The 14,145-nt window shown below is 38.3% G+C and overlaps 1 protein-coding gene across 7 annotated transcripts in view; it reads right to left on the reverse strand.

Moving 5' to 3' along the window:
* The window catches only part of nphp4 (nephronophthisis 4), a 186,277-nt gene that overhangs the window by 95,377 nt on the left and 76,755 nt on the right, over positions 1-14,145 (reverse strand). For all 7 annotated transcript variants that reach the window (XM_016681299.1, XM_007571219.2, XM_016681301.1 and 4 more), the window contains 2 exons: positions 4,716-4,934; positions 4,079-4,211 (listed from right to left, as the gene is read on the reverse strand). In XM_016681299.1, the coding sequence (XP_016536785.1) occupies positions 4,079-4,211; positions 4,716-4,934 (352 nt within the window). The remainder of the gene's footprint in view (positions 1-4,078; positions 4,212-4,715; positions 4,935-14,145) is intronic.

Below are 14,145 nucleotides of genomic sequence, written 5' to 3' on the forward strand. Positions count from 1 at the left end.
CACTCTTTATGCTGGGCTTCACTGGCCTTTTGGAAATTGCTTCAGTTGCCTGCGGTGTCTTGCTGTAGCTCCCATCTGTTCAGACTGCATGCATACAGAGTGGACATGTTATGAGACTGGCTGGCTTTCTCTCACAAATTCACTATGGCATCAACCCCCCCGGCAACCATTTTCTTTTTAGGGTCTTGCTGTTTTCTCACTGTTATGCTTTTGGAGCCCGTGGAGAATTTGATTCACCTTGTTAGTAGGACTGATGTGCAATTGGCCGTTTGTTTGGGATCAATGAATGGCTATCGTGACAGCTGAACAAACAGCTCTCCACCCAGAGTTGGACAGTTGTTTGCTTTACGAGAGGTGGGCTGCATAAGAGTAAAACACTAAGGGGGACATACAAGGAACGCATTTAAACACAAACCCCTCGAATCTATCCACATTCTGTCATATCATAATCACAAATTTAAATTTATTCATCTGGACTTTAGGTGACAGACACAAAGATGTCTGTCGCATATATCCTGTCCTTCTTGAACTGGAAGGAAAGGATACATGATTTTCAACTTTTTTTTCTTTTTCACACAGAAATATTAACTTGTAGAGAACTTTTGTGGAAAGAGAACGGCATAACTGCACAGACTACGCATTCATTTAAAAAAAGCTGCTAAGATGCCGATAGGAATTTTGAGGGAGTTAGCACTCAAGTGAAAAAAATCTGTCAAATGGACAGTGCGACTTATTCACTCCCCATATCTGGAGGGAACTTTTGGCCTAAAACAAACACAACCCATAAGTACATCACACCTTTCACCTAATCTGACAGAACGGGCAAAGGCAGCAACATTTTGAGAATTGACAAAGTGGAAACACTTTAAACCTCCTTTATGACTTTGAATCCCTCTGATCTGGAGGAGCTGCAGGAATCCACAGCTCAGGCACGGGAAATTTCTTAATAGGACAAGTAAGACCTACATGGAAAAACTATGTAAAGGAGGAAGATAATTCAGTACACTACCCTCAACAAAAAATCTACACAGTGAAACATTGTGGAGGCAGCATCAGTCTTTGGGGAAGATTTTCTTCAGCAAGTGACAAGAGAATGAAAGGCTTTCAAACATCCATCTGCGTATAAGCTATATACTGTTTTTTACTTAGTGATAAAATTCCTGAAATAAATGGGCTTTTCAATAATAGCATTGAATGGACCTGTACGTGTTAAAACATCAGAAACAAATTCATGTAACTGTCCAGACAAGAAAATAGAATTATTCAAATCTATAAAATCACAATTTCAAGACCAAAAAGGAAGTAAACAGATTATAAGTCCAAACTGAATGTAACACGTCCTCTATAGTCACCGAGGAGATGTGGGAGATGTCTTATTGTACGTAAAGATGACGGTGTAGCAAAAAAAGGAATGAATAAATCCATCAGAGATCACCAACATCAATCAGATGTTGAAATCAAAAGAAAAATTCATAATATCACTCTTCTTTGAAAACAAGCCCCAGTCTTCAGTCTCCTTTTGTGACTCTGTAAAAGCACTTGAACGCTGATTAAGATGTCATCAATAGATGCAGCCAAAAGCCTTGTGACTCAAGCCCTGATCAGCACTATTCTTCTCTCCTGAGATAAGTAAACAGTCTCATTAGGAGGGAAATAATCAATTACCCAACCAGGGTTCACTCGAGTTCCTAATGCATCGCTGGGATTGAGTGGCTGCGTTACCACACTTTTAAATCAATTCACCGTCAGAATCACAACAAATCAGCAGTATAGCCTTCGATAGGACACGCAGACAGTGGCACATCATTTATTCGCGGGTATGAGTGGCCACAGAATATTTAATCAGAACTTGGATTTAGCGGGAGACTTCTTTAAAGCTCAGGATTCAAAACTTAATTTAGCAAAGATATTGTGGAACTGACGTGCTTAATTCGTCGGGGTAGAATGGCGGCGCTCTGCAGGGCAGGAGAAGTTCAGAAGCATCTTTTTTTCTACCTTGCGCTGACTGCGGTTCATTCAGATCTGAATTGTGTAAAAAAATGTAAACAAACGAATGTGTCGCATCGTCAAAATAAAATATTAGAGTACCGTATTTTCCGCACTATAAGGCGCACGGGATTATAAGGCGCACCTTCACTGAATGGCCTATTTTAGGACTTTTTTCATATATTAGGCGCACCGCATTATAAGGCGCATAGAATAGACGCGTCATACTCTATTATTACACATCAACATTTATAAAGAACTGGTCCCCGAGTACTTTATATAGTAGGCTGGCCCAGTTGTTGTTTCACTCACGGTGTTGGTGTTGCGATATTATGCCCAACTGCTTTCTGGGTAACACAGACCAACCGACATGCTGCAGAGAGTCTCTGTCTCTCTTCTCCTGCCCCTCCCCCCCTGGCTTTAAATGTATTATCAAACTTTATTAACAAACCAACGTTCTGACAACTATCCCAGCATGCACCGCGCATTTCTTCTTCTACGGGGGAAAAAGAACCGTAGTGGACCAACTACGTAAGCAGCTTACTGCATGTCTGTGTAAACATGAGGTCTTTCATTTCGATCTGAGTTAATTAGCGTAGCATTTCTGCCGGATTTTCACAAAATATCAGCCACGACAATGGACAGGGGAACCAACAAGTTCATGTCATCTTTTTTGGACGACATCAAGGTGTTTGAGCCACTGGATGCCTCCAACATTGTGCGCGTCACAGCTAAAAGCTACCGACAGATGAGGAAAACAGCAGATCCTCACACCCTCAGCATAAATATAGCTGTGGACAAGATCACTGATGCCTATTGTTCTTGCAAGGCTGGGTAAGTCGGCATTCATGGTTTTGATGGTCCACAATGTACATTAGCATATGTTTACTACTGTAGCTTGTGTTTGTGAGACGGTCACGCACGTGGTAGCTGCGCTGTGACGTAAAATGGGCATTAGCCAATTAAATGCGGCCCCTGTGGTAAGGTCCGTTGCTAGACCTGTTGTGGCTCAATATTGGTCCATATATAAGGCGCACCGGATTATAAGGCGCACTGTCGGCTTTTGAGGAAATTGAAGGTTTTTAGGTGCGCCTTATAGTACGGAAAATACGGTAATGTGATAGGCTGGAATTGATAAGAGGTCAGAATGTTCAGCTGCCACTCCAGTGAATTCTTCAGCACATGGCTGCACTTCGTGTCAAACAGCCTCGGACTGCAGCTGGTGACAGCAGTAGCGCTCTACTCTGATGTCCTGCAAACTTGCTGCGGTGGCACATGAACCGCTCCTCCATCTGCTGCCGGCTCTGGTTGCATCGGCCATCCAGCTTGTAACAGAGGATTTACAAAGCAGAAAGCCTCCAGAAGACGTCCAGCTGGTCCAAGGAAGTGGAGTTGCAGGCCAACCATAAGATGAGGGACTCAGTGGCAGATTAGTGGTTTTGAGCAACGTCACCACAGTGGCCTTGCTGCTTCCAGGAGGGGGAAAGAGGGAGTTAGTTTACTGCCTGGCAGTAAACTAACTTTACAAACTAAATAGCACTGGTGGTTGTGTATAAATACTAATAAATGGCTCTATAAACAAGATGAAAGAAACATTAAGAACATAAATGAAAACTACTGAGAATGAATTTGTGAATGCTTTTTCAAATCTCAAAGTCTGGGAAAGAATCTACATCCTAAAGGGAATACTCACAGCCAGTAATAAAGAAATACTAAAGACAGCTTGAAATGTGATCCTTCTTAGGATTTTGTCTTTCTTAAGAAAATGTAATGTCACCCTCAATTAATGAGCAATGATAACAGGAAGGCAAGGAAGAAATATTTTTGATGCCATTACAATTCTTCAAGAGAAATTAGCTAAACTTGGCAACAGCGATTCAAATCGGTAAATATACAAAAAAACAGAGATCTGACATGGTTCTTATTGGTGCATTTTACCAAACGGTTAGAAGAAAAATAAAGTTCAAGCTTTAAGAGGAAGAAACGTTTCACTTTCTTTAAAACAATGTTTTCTCATGTCATTTATCCTGTTGCTTATAGAATAATTAATGTGACCTTAAAAAGTCCTTGTGAATTAAATGAAGATATTTACTTGGTGAAGGTGATGATCTCTGACGTGGCACATCCTCCTGCTTAGTCCTCAGAGATACCCTGGGGCTGGACGGCTTCTTTTCCAAACTGGAAAACAGCCAGAATCTTATCACATCCTTTGCCTCCAAGCGTTCCTTAAGAGGAGAAAGTTTAAGCCATGTCAGTGTCCAAAAAGAGAAACGTTAAAAGAACCCTTTAACTCCAGTTAAAGGGAACAGCACAGATTCTGGAGCCAGTTAAGGGCTGAAATCAGTGAAACAGCAAACATACGAGGAAAGGAGACTGTGCAAAAAGTACTTTGAAAAAACAGTAATAACAACAACTATGTGATAATTGACAGCATATGTGTGGAAAATCTGAGGATCTTAACACTTTTTCTTTGTTTAACTATCGTTCTAAAAGGGAGAAACTTCCAGACAATTTTCAGTCAATGTGATTAGAATATTTGGAGCAAAGCTTTAAGCGGTCATCTTTGTTGAGACTTGACAATACGGACAATTCACAACAAAAATAGTGGGATTTTTTTCCCCCTAAAGAGACAGCACCATCTTGCAGTCGAACAAGAAAAGTAATTAGTCTAAAAACCTTTCTGTATGTTTTCAGACATTCATATAATTCCCTTTGAGCTTTTGTGTTACCTGGACTGTGCTCGGAGCCGAGACTGCAGCCGGGCTTTGAGTCTGGACAGACGCCTCTGTGCTATAGACCATCACTCCGAGAGGATTCGGCTTTGCACCTCCTTGCAGAACAAGCTGTACCTCTTTGCCTTTCCAGTGAGCTGGCTCCTGGAAGGGGCACCAAATCCCCCAACGAAGGCACTGCAAGAAGGCAGCTCTGGATGTGGAGGTAGCAGACAGCTATGAGAATAGAAAACAAGAAAAAAGAAAAGAAAATTTACACTGTCATACTTGCCCAGTTCTGCTTAAACTTTCACCTGGAATTGGAGTAGTTGTCTACTTATGTAGGATTAGAAATTCTTACAAAAAACACCCTATTATTAGGGAAAAACTATAACTTGGATATTAGGATGGGCAAAAAGGTGTCTATAATTTGTCTGCACTGTTTTCAGAAGCAATGGGCTTTTTGAGCGTGCAGATGTAAACTGAAATGTACATAAATTGTCATCACACAATAAAGGTGTGGAACAGAGCTATACTGAAAATGACTGCTTTAAGTCATTCACATGTTTTCCAGTGAATGAATGGTCACTAAGACGGAGTTTTGCTGTCCCTTATACTCATGGCTAACAGATCTTAATGACCTGGATTGTTAAGATGAAAAAAACTAAGTGTACAGAGAAAAATTTACATAAATATTAATCATTGCAATAGTTCACAATAACATCGGAAAGCCATTTTGCCCCAAAGTCATGCAGCCCTTTTTTAACCACTAAATATAGCACCTTAAATAAAGCTTCTTGAAATACAGACAGTTATCATGTATTATTCTACACATGGTTTCAGCTGCTTCACTGTGTATAAACCCGGTTTAGAATCAGGGCTGTTCTGGTTCAGACATATAAAGAATGGAGGAAAAGTCTTGTGCTTTAAATCACCCACAGCAGAAACATGAGATTTTGCCGAATTGATTAAAAAACTGAGCCTTAAACTATTACAATCAATCAAATGTGGGACAGTATATATTACCCATACAGTACAACCTGCAAGTCCTTGTTAATTTAGGAGAAAGTGCAGCATATTATGGTTCACTGAGGGAGTACAATTCCCCTAATCACAACTCGTATGGCTCATACAAAAATCCGATGCAGCGGATCATTACTCATACAAATGCTATATTTAATCTAAATGTCATACCGAACCTTTAACCAGGTATAATATGAAAAACAAGAACTGCAGATAATAATTTAGAATCAATTTTAACAATTTCTACCGAGTGACCATGGGAAAAAAAACTGCAACAGTAAATGATTTATCAGCTTCTAAAGCTCAGGTCTTTGGAATGAAAAACATACATTGTAAAACAACAAGAGATTGTACTACTTTAAACTAAGAGAAAAATTAAAATTTAAAACTGTTTAACAATTACGCATAACGCGGTGAAGAGAGATAACATTATGAACAAGCTAATTGATCATTTTTAATGGGATGCTGTTGTAAAACTACATTTAGCAAATTATGAGTAGAATGTTATAAAGCAGCAGAGTGCAGGCTGGGAAGTTTTGTTTATCTATTAAGATTGAAAGAATAATGACAATACAAATTTCACTTGTTAATTATACATTTTGATTGAATTTCAAAACGCAGTACTTTAACTCAAGGTTATGATGAAGTAACTCAATCTCAGTATAATGTAGGTTACATTATACTGTAACCTACATTATACTGAGATTGAAAACCAGAGTCAGAAAAATGTCTTCCAATGGTTGATTTCCAGTGAGCTTCGTGAGAAGATGCCCAAATGAAAGCAACAAGCCTCCACCAATTGATTTAATCCATTTCCACAGAGTTCTATATCCCCTTATCCTCAGCGAGCCAGAGAGTCGTATCTGATGTACTGTGTTTCACTAGTGGTGCACAGCAGGAGAGCTGGAGCTGCGTATGACACCACAAGAAAAACTGAAGGGAGGACTAAATTGCTAAAAGAACACGGTTGTTTGAGAAGAGGCTTACTGGTGACTGAAAGCTCACATCAGCTGTTTGCTAACACAAGGCCAGAATCATTCCTATCCCATTGTTTTCAACGCTGAACAACATTTCTGACTCACTGGCTTAGACCAGAATTAAATAACCACATAACCAGACTAGAAACACGTCGTTCTTTTTTCTGGAGTTCAGCCAGTCACTCAGGTCTGGTTGAAACTAATGAAATCAAGCCAAAAATGCAGTTAATCAAAGTTGATTCAACACTTACGGGGTGACATTACTATTTCAGACATTACCATGCTGATCTGAGTAACCTTTGCCATTCACAGATAAAATAATTTGAATAATCATTTGGCATTTTTTGTAGTAAGGTTGGTTATCTTGATTTAGTATTACAATCCGTTTGATGGTCTGAAACACAAATGCATAACAAAAATCAGCAAGGGGGCAAATACTTTGTACTGTAAGTCCTCTGAAGTTTTTTTTATTATTATCATTATTATTTCCAGAAACTTTTGTTGCCTTTCAAAAATCATCCTTTCAGCTTGACAACAACACTTATAATTAATTTAGCCACAAGAGGTCTTTACAAGCTAAACAAAAGCGACAATCATTTTGTTCGTTGTTGCGAAGACTAACGAGTGCAATCTCTGCTGAGGACAGATTCAAAATGTCAATTTATTTTGCATTATGCAAAGTAATCTTGCTGACCAATTAACAAAGCCCAAAGTCGAGTGCTCGGATAGGTTAATGGAGCTGACATTTTGAACAGTGCAAGGAATACTGCACTCCAGCAGGGACGCAGCACTCAAAATCTAAAGGTTAAAGATCTGAATATTCGCTTTTTATTATTATGTAAACAAACACCTTATATAAACCCTTTAATACTTCATATGTCTGTTGTTGTCCTTCCCTTAGTTCTATTTCAATATACCAATCTCAGATTACAGCAGCTGCATTGTGTATTTGATTTGTGGCTCTGAAACAAGTGGCTTTACTCGTCATATACATGTAGTCAATAGCTATGCTTGACCCAAATACAAAAAGGACCTGCTTGTTTCACGACGTGCATTTACTGCTTTAAAGTTTTAAGAGAGCCCTAAAGCTGATCAGCACCCCATATCCTGGGACACTTAGCCATCTTAAAACTATGATTTTATCCCCAAGAAGCACAGGTTTTAACAGCGTTTTCTCAAAACTGGAACTGCAGAAATATATGGCAGCCATTAAACAGATAGATGTGTGATCCCTCCTGAGACATTGCTGTTTTCCCATCTTATGCGGTCAAATTAATAAAATGTTTTATGTGAAACATTAAATTAAACTATTTCAGTTCCAAAGTTATGATAAAATGATGCAACGAGCCAAAAGTCTTTTTATGGCCCAGAAAGTAGCCGGTAAAAATTGCGAGGAAATTTAATTGAATGTTTTCCTTCTCTACTCAAACCCTGCCTGCCTGCCTTCACCACACACACACACACACACACACACACACACACACACACACACACACACACGCACGCACGCACACACACCATCTCTAAAATGTATGCATTCCAATAAAACACGACTGAAGGAGTAAAATGAGTGTTCAGCATATGACATAAAACTAATTTCTTATATTATTCACTGTATTTATTGCAGGAGTGATTTGGTAGCAGAGACGCCCGGCTGAGCCGTGAGAGAAAAGAGGAGACAAAAGACCAATCAAGGGGCCTTTTCTGCTGGGACGCTTGCAGCCTTTTATCTGCCCCACACTCAGTTCTTATCACAGACTTTCAGTCTTCCCCAACATAAGAAAGTATGAGTGACTTTTTCTTCAAAAGTCCTCACAGTAAGTACAAATGAGGACAAAAAGACAAGAAATAGCTGGTGTAAATACCAACTAAAACAAAATATTAATTCACAAATGTTTAAACCAAAAGATAAACTAAAGATATCAGAATGTGTGTCTATTACTCACTTTGTAAAGCTAATTTTCCCAACAAAAACCTTGTTGTGTGGATCCACTGCCCCCCTGAGAAACATCTTAGGACAACTGGGTGAGAGAGGTAATACTTCTCCTGCCACAAGCGATTTTTTTTTTAAATCAATTTCTTAAGGCCTGAATATTGTATTAGAATAAACTGGAAGAATTATGTAACAGCTCTTTGTGAAACTAAAAACTGCATTAATCGCTGTCATGATCTCAGTGTGGTGGTGTTTTAAAGTGCTTTGAGAGAGCAGGATCTACAGATGAACAGCATGGCGTGTTGACAGCTCGGGCTGGCAAAAAAACATGAAAGAGGGAATGTCAGAGACTCAAAGTTTTATAAAAACAAAGATTATAATAACCCCATTCAGAAGTGCGTGCGAAAAACTTCCTATTATTCATCTTTTAAACTGTACATCTCAGAACCGCTAACAATAAAACTGTGTCACAAAACTTCTTGAATAAAGTCCAGCAATGTCATATTTATATGCAGGTACAAGGCTTTTAATGGCTTTGTGGTAAAATCAGAGCACAGCAGGAGGTAGTTAGCCAATGTATGCATAGGTTGAAGATTTTTATTGAAGACATAAATGTAAGAAAGAAAAAAAAAAGGCCAGGAAAAATCGACTTATTCTGAGCGCCACAGTAGCACACTGAGTCTTAATCAATTGCATGCTGGCTGGTGACAGCAAAGAGACACTAAATCAATGACTATATTTTAGAAGAAGTATAACTTTTTACACTTCAAGTGTTATGGACACGGAAAGAAAAAATTGAATTAATCAAAGATTTTGTCTTTTGAATTAAAAGTTTGTTGTAAGGCTGGCCATTATGTCCAAACAGGCAGAATGATCAATGGGTTATTTCCCCACAGTGTGATTACACAGCTGATTTGAGTGTTAAAGGCTATATTCAAAACAAGCCATTAAGTTTCAGTTAGAAAGAAAGCCGGCACGTTTCCAGAGTGCGCTTAGAAGTGAAGAATTAAAAACGTAGGCCCAAGGCGCAAACAAGGAAGGAAGGAAACTTTTTTCATAAAGTTCGACTGAAAACAATAACAGGCAATGTCACTTCACACATAATTGCTCCATGTAGCAAAAACATTTTCTAAGGGGAGAATCCATCAAAATGGATTAGAAGAGCAATGCTGCATTGTTTCCAGACAAATAATGAAATTGTCTGTTTCAAACATTTAACAGGGAAGAAACAAAGACTCCACCGCTGTGACCTGAAGCAGGAAGGGTAATCATCTAACTTCTGCAGGGCATTAAGAAGATGAGGGAGAGGGGAATATTAGTTAACTGTGTGCAGAGGACAAGTTCTGCACATCAAAGACGACGGAAAACGTTTCCCAGCCGACAAGAAGAGCTGGAAGCGGAGGCACTACACCAGCCTGATTCACCACCGAAACATCAGCAATCATAGAAACAGACACACAGCCTGATATGTGACGGCTTGCCTGACTTCCTTGAATATGTCCGGATTTAGGGGGGTAAGAAAGAGAAAGCTTGCAGTAAGCTGAGATAAAGCGCTTTGCGAAGACATATCTTTGGAGAAACTCAAAGAAATTGGAAAGATATTCAGTGACTTGGGGCTTTCTAGAGTGCAGCAAGAATTATTCCTAAATTAGGAGGATGTGGGCATTGGTGGAAGACAAAGTCTGACAGTTATTACCATTACTGCAGTCTGTTGAGCTGCTCAAGTCATTATTTCAGCCAAGACCCTGTGACAGGAACCGGCCCGTAGCCTCCTCTACTTATACTTCAGAAGGAGAAGCCTTACAGGACTGAGAGAACATGCATCAAGATCATTAATTTAAAAGGTCTTGACTGCCGATATTTTAATATAGCCACATTCTCCATACATACTCCATATAAATTCAAACTCCTGTGTACTCTATCGAAGGAAATGGAAGTATTTACATCGTTCTCAGAACTGCTGATTCTGAAAATTAAAGATTTTGATCAAAGTTTGTTTGACTTCTCAGGCAGGTTGACTGAGATCACTTCTGTAAGTGGTTGCTCATATTGTAACACAATTGATTGAGACAAATAGTGCAAGATAGTGCATTTAATTGTATGAGATTGTTTAGGTTTTCATTAATCCATGTCTGTCACAGTTGTCAATCTTTCTCCATTACAAACCATTTATTCACATAATTAACTTGCCTACAGCAAAAGAATGCCTGAAAGGTGATTTATTTGTAATTGCTTTTGGTCTTTGTGCAGCTTTGCGCATTTTCGATTTCGATTTTTAAAATCCGACTTTATTTTGTTTAATTTAATTTCCCTTTGGGGTTAATGAAGCATTTTTGAAATTGAATTTAGTCATATGTTTGGTACTTTTTGTTTTATCTGTCCAAACAAAGAATATTTCATTTTGCAAACTGTGTTTTTACAGCAGGCTATGCTGACATCCTGGAAAAATGTCAAACCTCCTGTTGACTCTGCATAATTCGCACCCAGGTCCAAAACTGGAAATATGATCTGTGATGGCATGGGCGTTTATGTTGCCCAGTGGCAATAGGGCAAAAGCATTTATTAATGACATGACAGGAGGCAGAGGCAGCTGGATAAGTTTTTAGGTTTGGAGCGACATTCTGTCGGTTCACATTTATCAAATGCAGCGGACTTGACTTAGCAGCACTTAGTTTCACTTAACAATACAGATGAACAATGATTCTGAACATACTGTGGGGAGATTTTGTCAGGAAACAACTTGAGAAAAATAAATCTACAGCTGCTGAGATAATCATTTGCTCCTTACCCAACTAAGATGCACTCTTCCTGCTGAAAGCAACAAAAAGAAGAATCCTCAAACAAAGAGCAACTAACCAGAGGCACCATTAGTAAAGACCTTTCAAACGTCTCAATGTAACGTTACAGGCTTCAGGCACTGAGTGCCTGTCGTTTTCTTAATTTGTCAAATTAGCCGAGACTCTAAAAAATAGAGTATTTTGACTTAAGAACCCCAATTAAAAAAACCTGAAATAAAATTTTACAAGGAGATTATTCATTATAATTCAACTAAACATGTTTCAAACAGATGAAAAAGCTGCTTCCAGCACTGAGTCACTGAGTTAGTCTAATGTGCTTCACCTGCCCCTGGTTTAATATTGGGGAAGATATACCACCCAGTGCCTGGATTGACATAAAGTTTAATGTGACGCTTTATGGATCCTCAGGTTTTTTTCCCCATACATCACCACTGGCAGTTTGACATTTCAGTATTGAGTAAAATGCCAGGCAATCTAAAACAGATGTCTGTTCTATAGGGGATAAACTTTAGGAAACTCAAAACTCTTATTATGTTTTGCAATCACATAATTATCACATAAACCACAATCATCAGTCACATGAAAGAGAACAACAAAATGAGCCTTTGTTTCAGCTTCCAATAGGACAAGAACCATAAACTGTTTCAGTCAGGGCTGCAATGTAAGGGTGATCTTTAAATCCCACTTTTCCGGTTGTTTTTTTTTTTGTTTGTTTGTTTTGTTTTGTAAAACTAGTTGGAAAACGATGCACACCTGAACATCTAAATTAATGCACAAAATCCGCGTAGGACAGCAAAAGTCCTAGCGCAAAATTTTCGCGAAACAGGCGGACGGAGCCTGGTGCTGCAAGGCTGGAGGCCTTGTCCTGTTAGGCTGTGATTTTATCTTTTCTTTTTATCTTTTTATTACTTTCTTTTTCTTTCTCACTGTTTAAAATTATGTAAAGCACTTTGAAATGCCTTGCTGCTGAAATGTGCTATACAAATAAAATTTGATTGATGATTGATTGATAAAGACAAATGTAACTCATTTCAACATACTGTCTATAGCTTAAATATTAGAGCATTAGGAAACACACTTCTCTACTGAAAATAATGTAAATGAAAATAATATGTTTTAACCCTAATAGATACATCTTGACCAAAATATGTGACGTATGTTACCACATGGCTAGAAGCATTGCATGATGAAACAATTAATTACCAGTGAATAAACAGTTTAAAAAATAAACAAACACAGTGGTTATGGCAGTTTTTTATTGTTTTATTTATTTTAAAGTAATTTTTTTAGCGTGCAAACAACTTTTATCATGGGTTACGTGAAGGATGCATGATGTATTCTGCATCCTAGAGGATCCCAGATTGGGTCAAAAGCGCAGAATGTTGGCATTAGTTTCTATGCACCACAAATTTGGAATAAACTTCCAGAAAACTGAAAAACAGCTGAAACACTGGGTGCCTTTAAATCTCAACTTAAAACCCACCTGTTTAGAGTTGCTTATGGCTAAATTAGGATTAGTGTGTGGGTTTTGATATCTTCAATGTTTTGATGTTTTTATCTTTTCTTTTTATCTATTTATTAATTCCTTTTTATTTCTCTTTCTTACTATTTCCGAGAGGTTAGAGTCCTTGTCAAACGGCGTTTTGACTAAAGTCCAAAGGGTTGGAGTCCCAGTTGACGGCGTCTCAACTAAAGTTATACAGCTTTTTATTTCTCTTTCTCACTGTTTACGTTTTAATGATGTTTTTTAAATCTCTTTCTCACATGCTGTTTTTATTTTAATTATGTAAAGCACTTTGAAATGCCTTGCTGCTGAAATGTGCTATACAAATAAAATTTGACTGATTGATTGATTACTGGAGTTCTTCATAAACAAACAAACATGAAGTGCTGGTAGAAATCCAATTACTTTTTCTGGGCCTAAAATTAAAAAGACATACGCTCATAGAGATTTGCTTCTGCCTGCATTTTAAAATGCTAGGAAAAATGTTAATAAAGAATATAGTTGCACAGAGTTAAGAGAGAGCTTGCGAGAGATCTGTTTGGTGATGCAGCGCTTTTATGCACTGCACATTTTTTAATTGCTCATACCTCTCGAATAGCTCTGGAAGTGAACACCTCTACAGTCGGCAGCTTTGCCTGCCGGGTACAGAAGAAGCCAGAAAAACAATGCAGGAGAAAGAACACACAAGAAGCAGGATAACGTGAAGCACAAGAGGCATGCTGTGGGCTGGCTCGCACTCTAAAATGTGTGCCTGCTAATGACATCCCACACATTCCGAGGAAAATTTATAACCGGGGCAGATATGCAGGATTCATGTTTGGAAAAATGTTTAAAAGTTTCCCATGTTAAATTTGCTTTCCACAGGAATGCCTTGCTTTGTGTTAGAATTATCTATAATTCCAAATTAAAAATTTGAAGTTTTGTAGTTGCTGTGTGATAAAATGTGGAAATGTTCATTAGTTATGGCTGTAAACCACTGTTTCTGTTTTGTTGTCTTTTTTATATAGCAATCTACCATAGCAGACCAATCGGAGTGACACATTTCCACCTACATTTGCTCAGAAATGTTGGAATTGTTATAGGAAAGCAGTAATGCAATGGTCAGATGGTTATTAATTCCTCAAAGTGGGAAATCATTCATTATTCCCATTGTGAAAAACATTTAATCACTATAAGTTTGTGATAATATGTAAATTCATAACTACCAACTATG

The sequence above is a fragment of the Poecilia formosa genome, unplaced genomic scaffold, assembly GCF_000485575.1.
Source record: "Poecilia formosa unplaced genomic scaffold, Poecilia_formosa-5.1.2 Scaffold276, whole genome shotgun sequence".
NCBI classification, from domain to species: Eukaryota; Metazoa; Chordata; class Actinopteri; order Cyprinodontiformes; family Poeciliidae; genus Poecilia; species Poecilia formosa.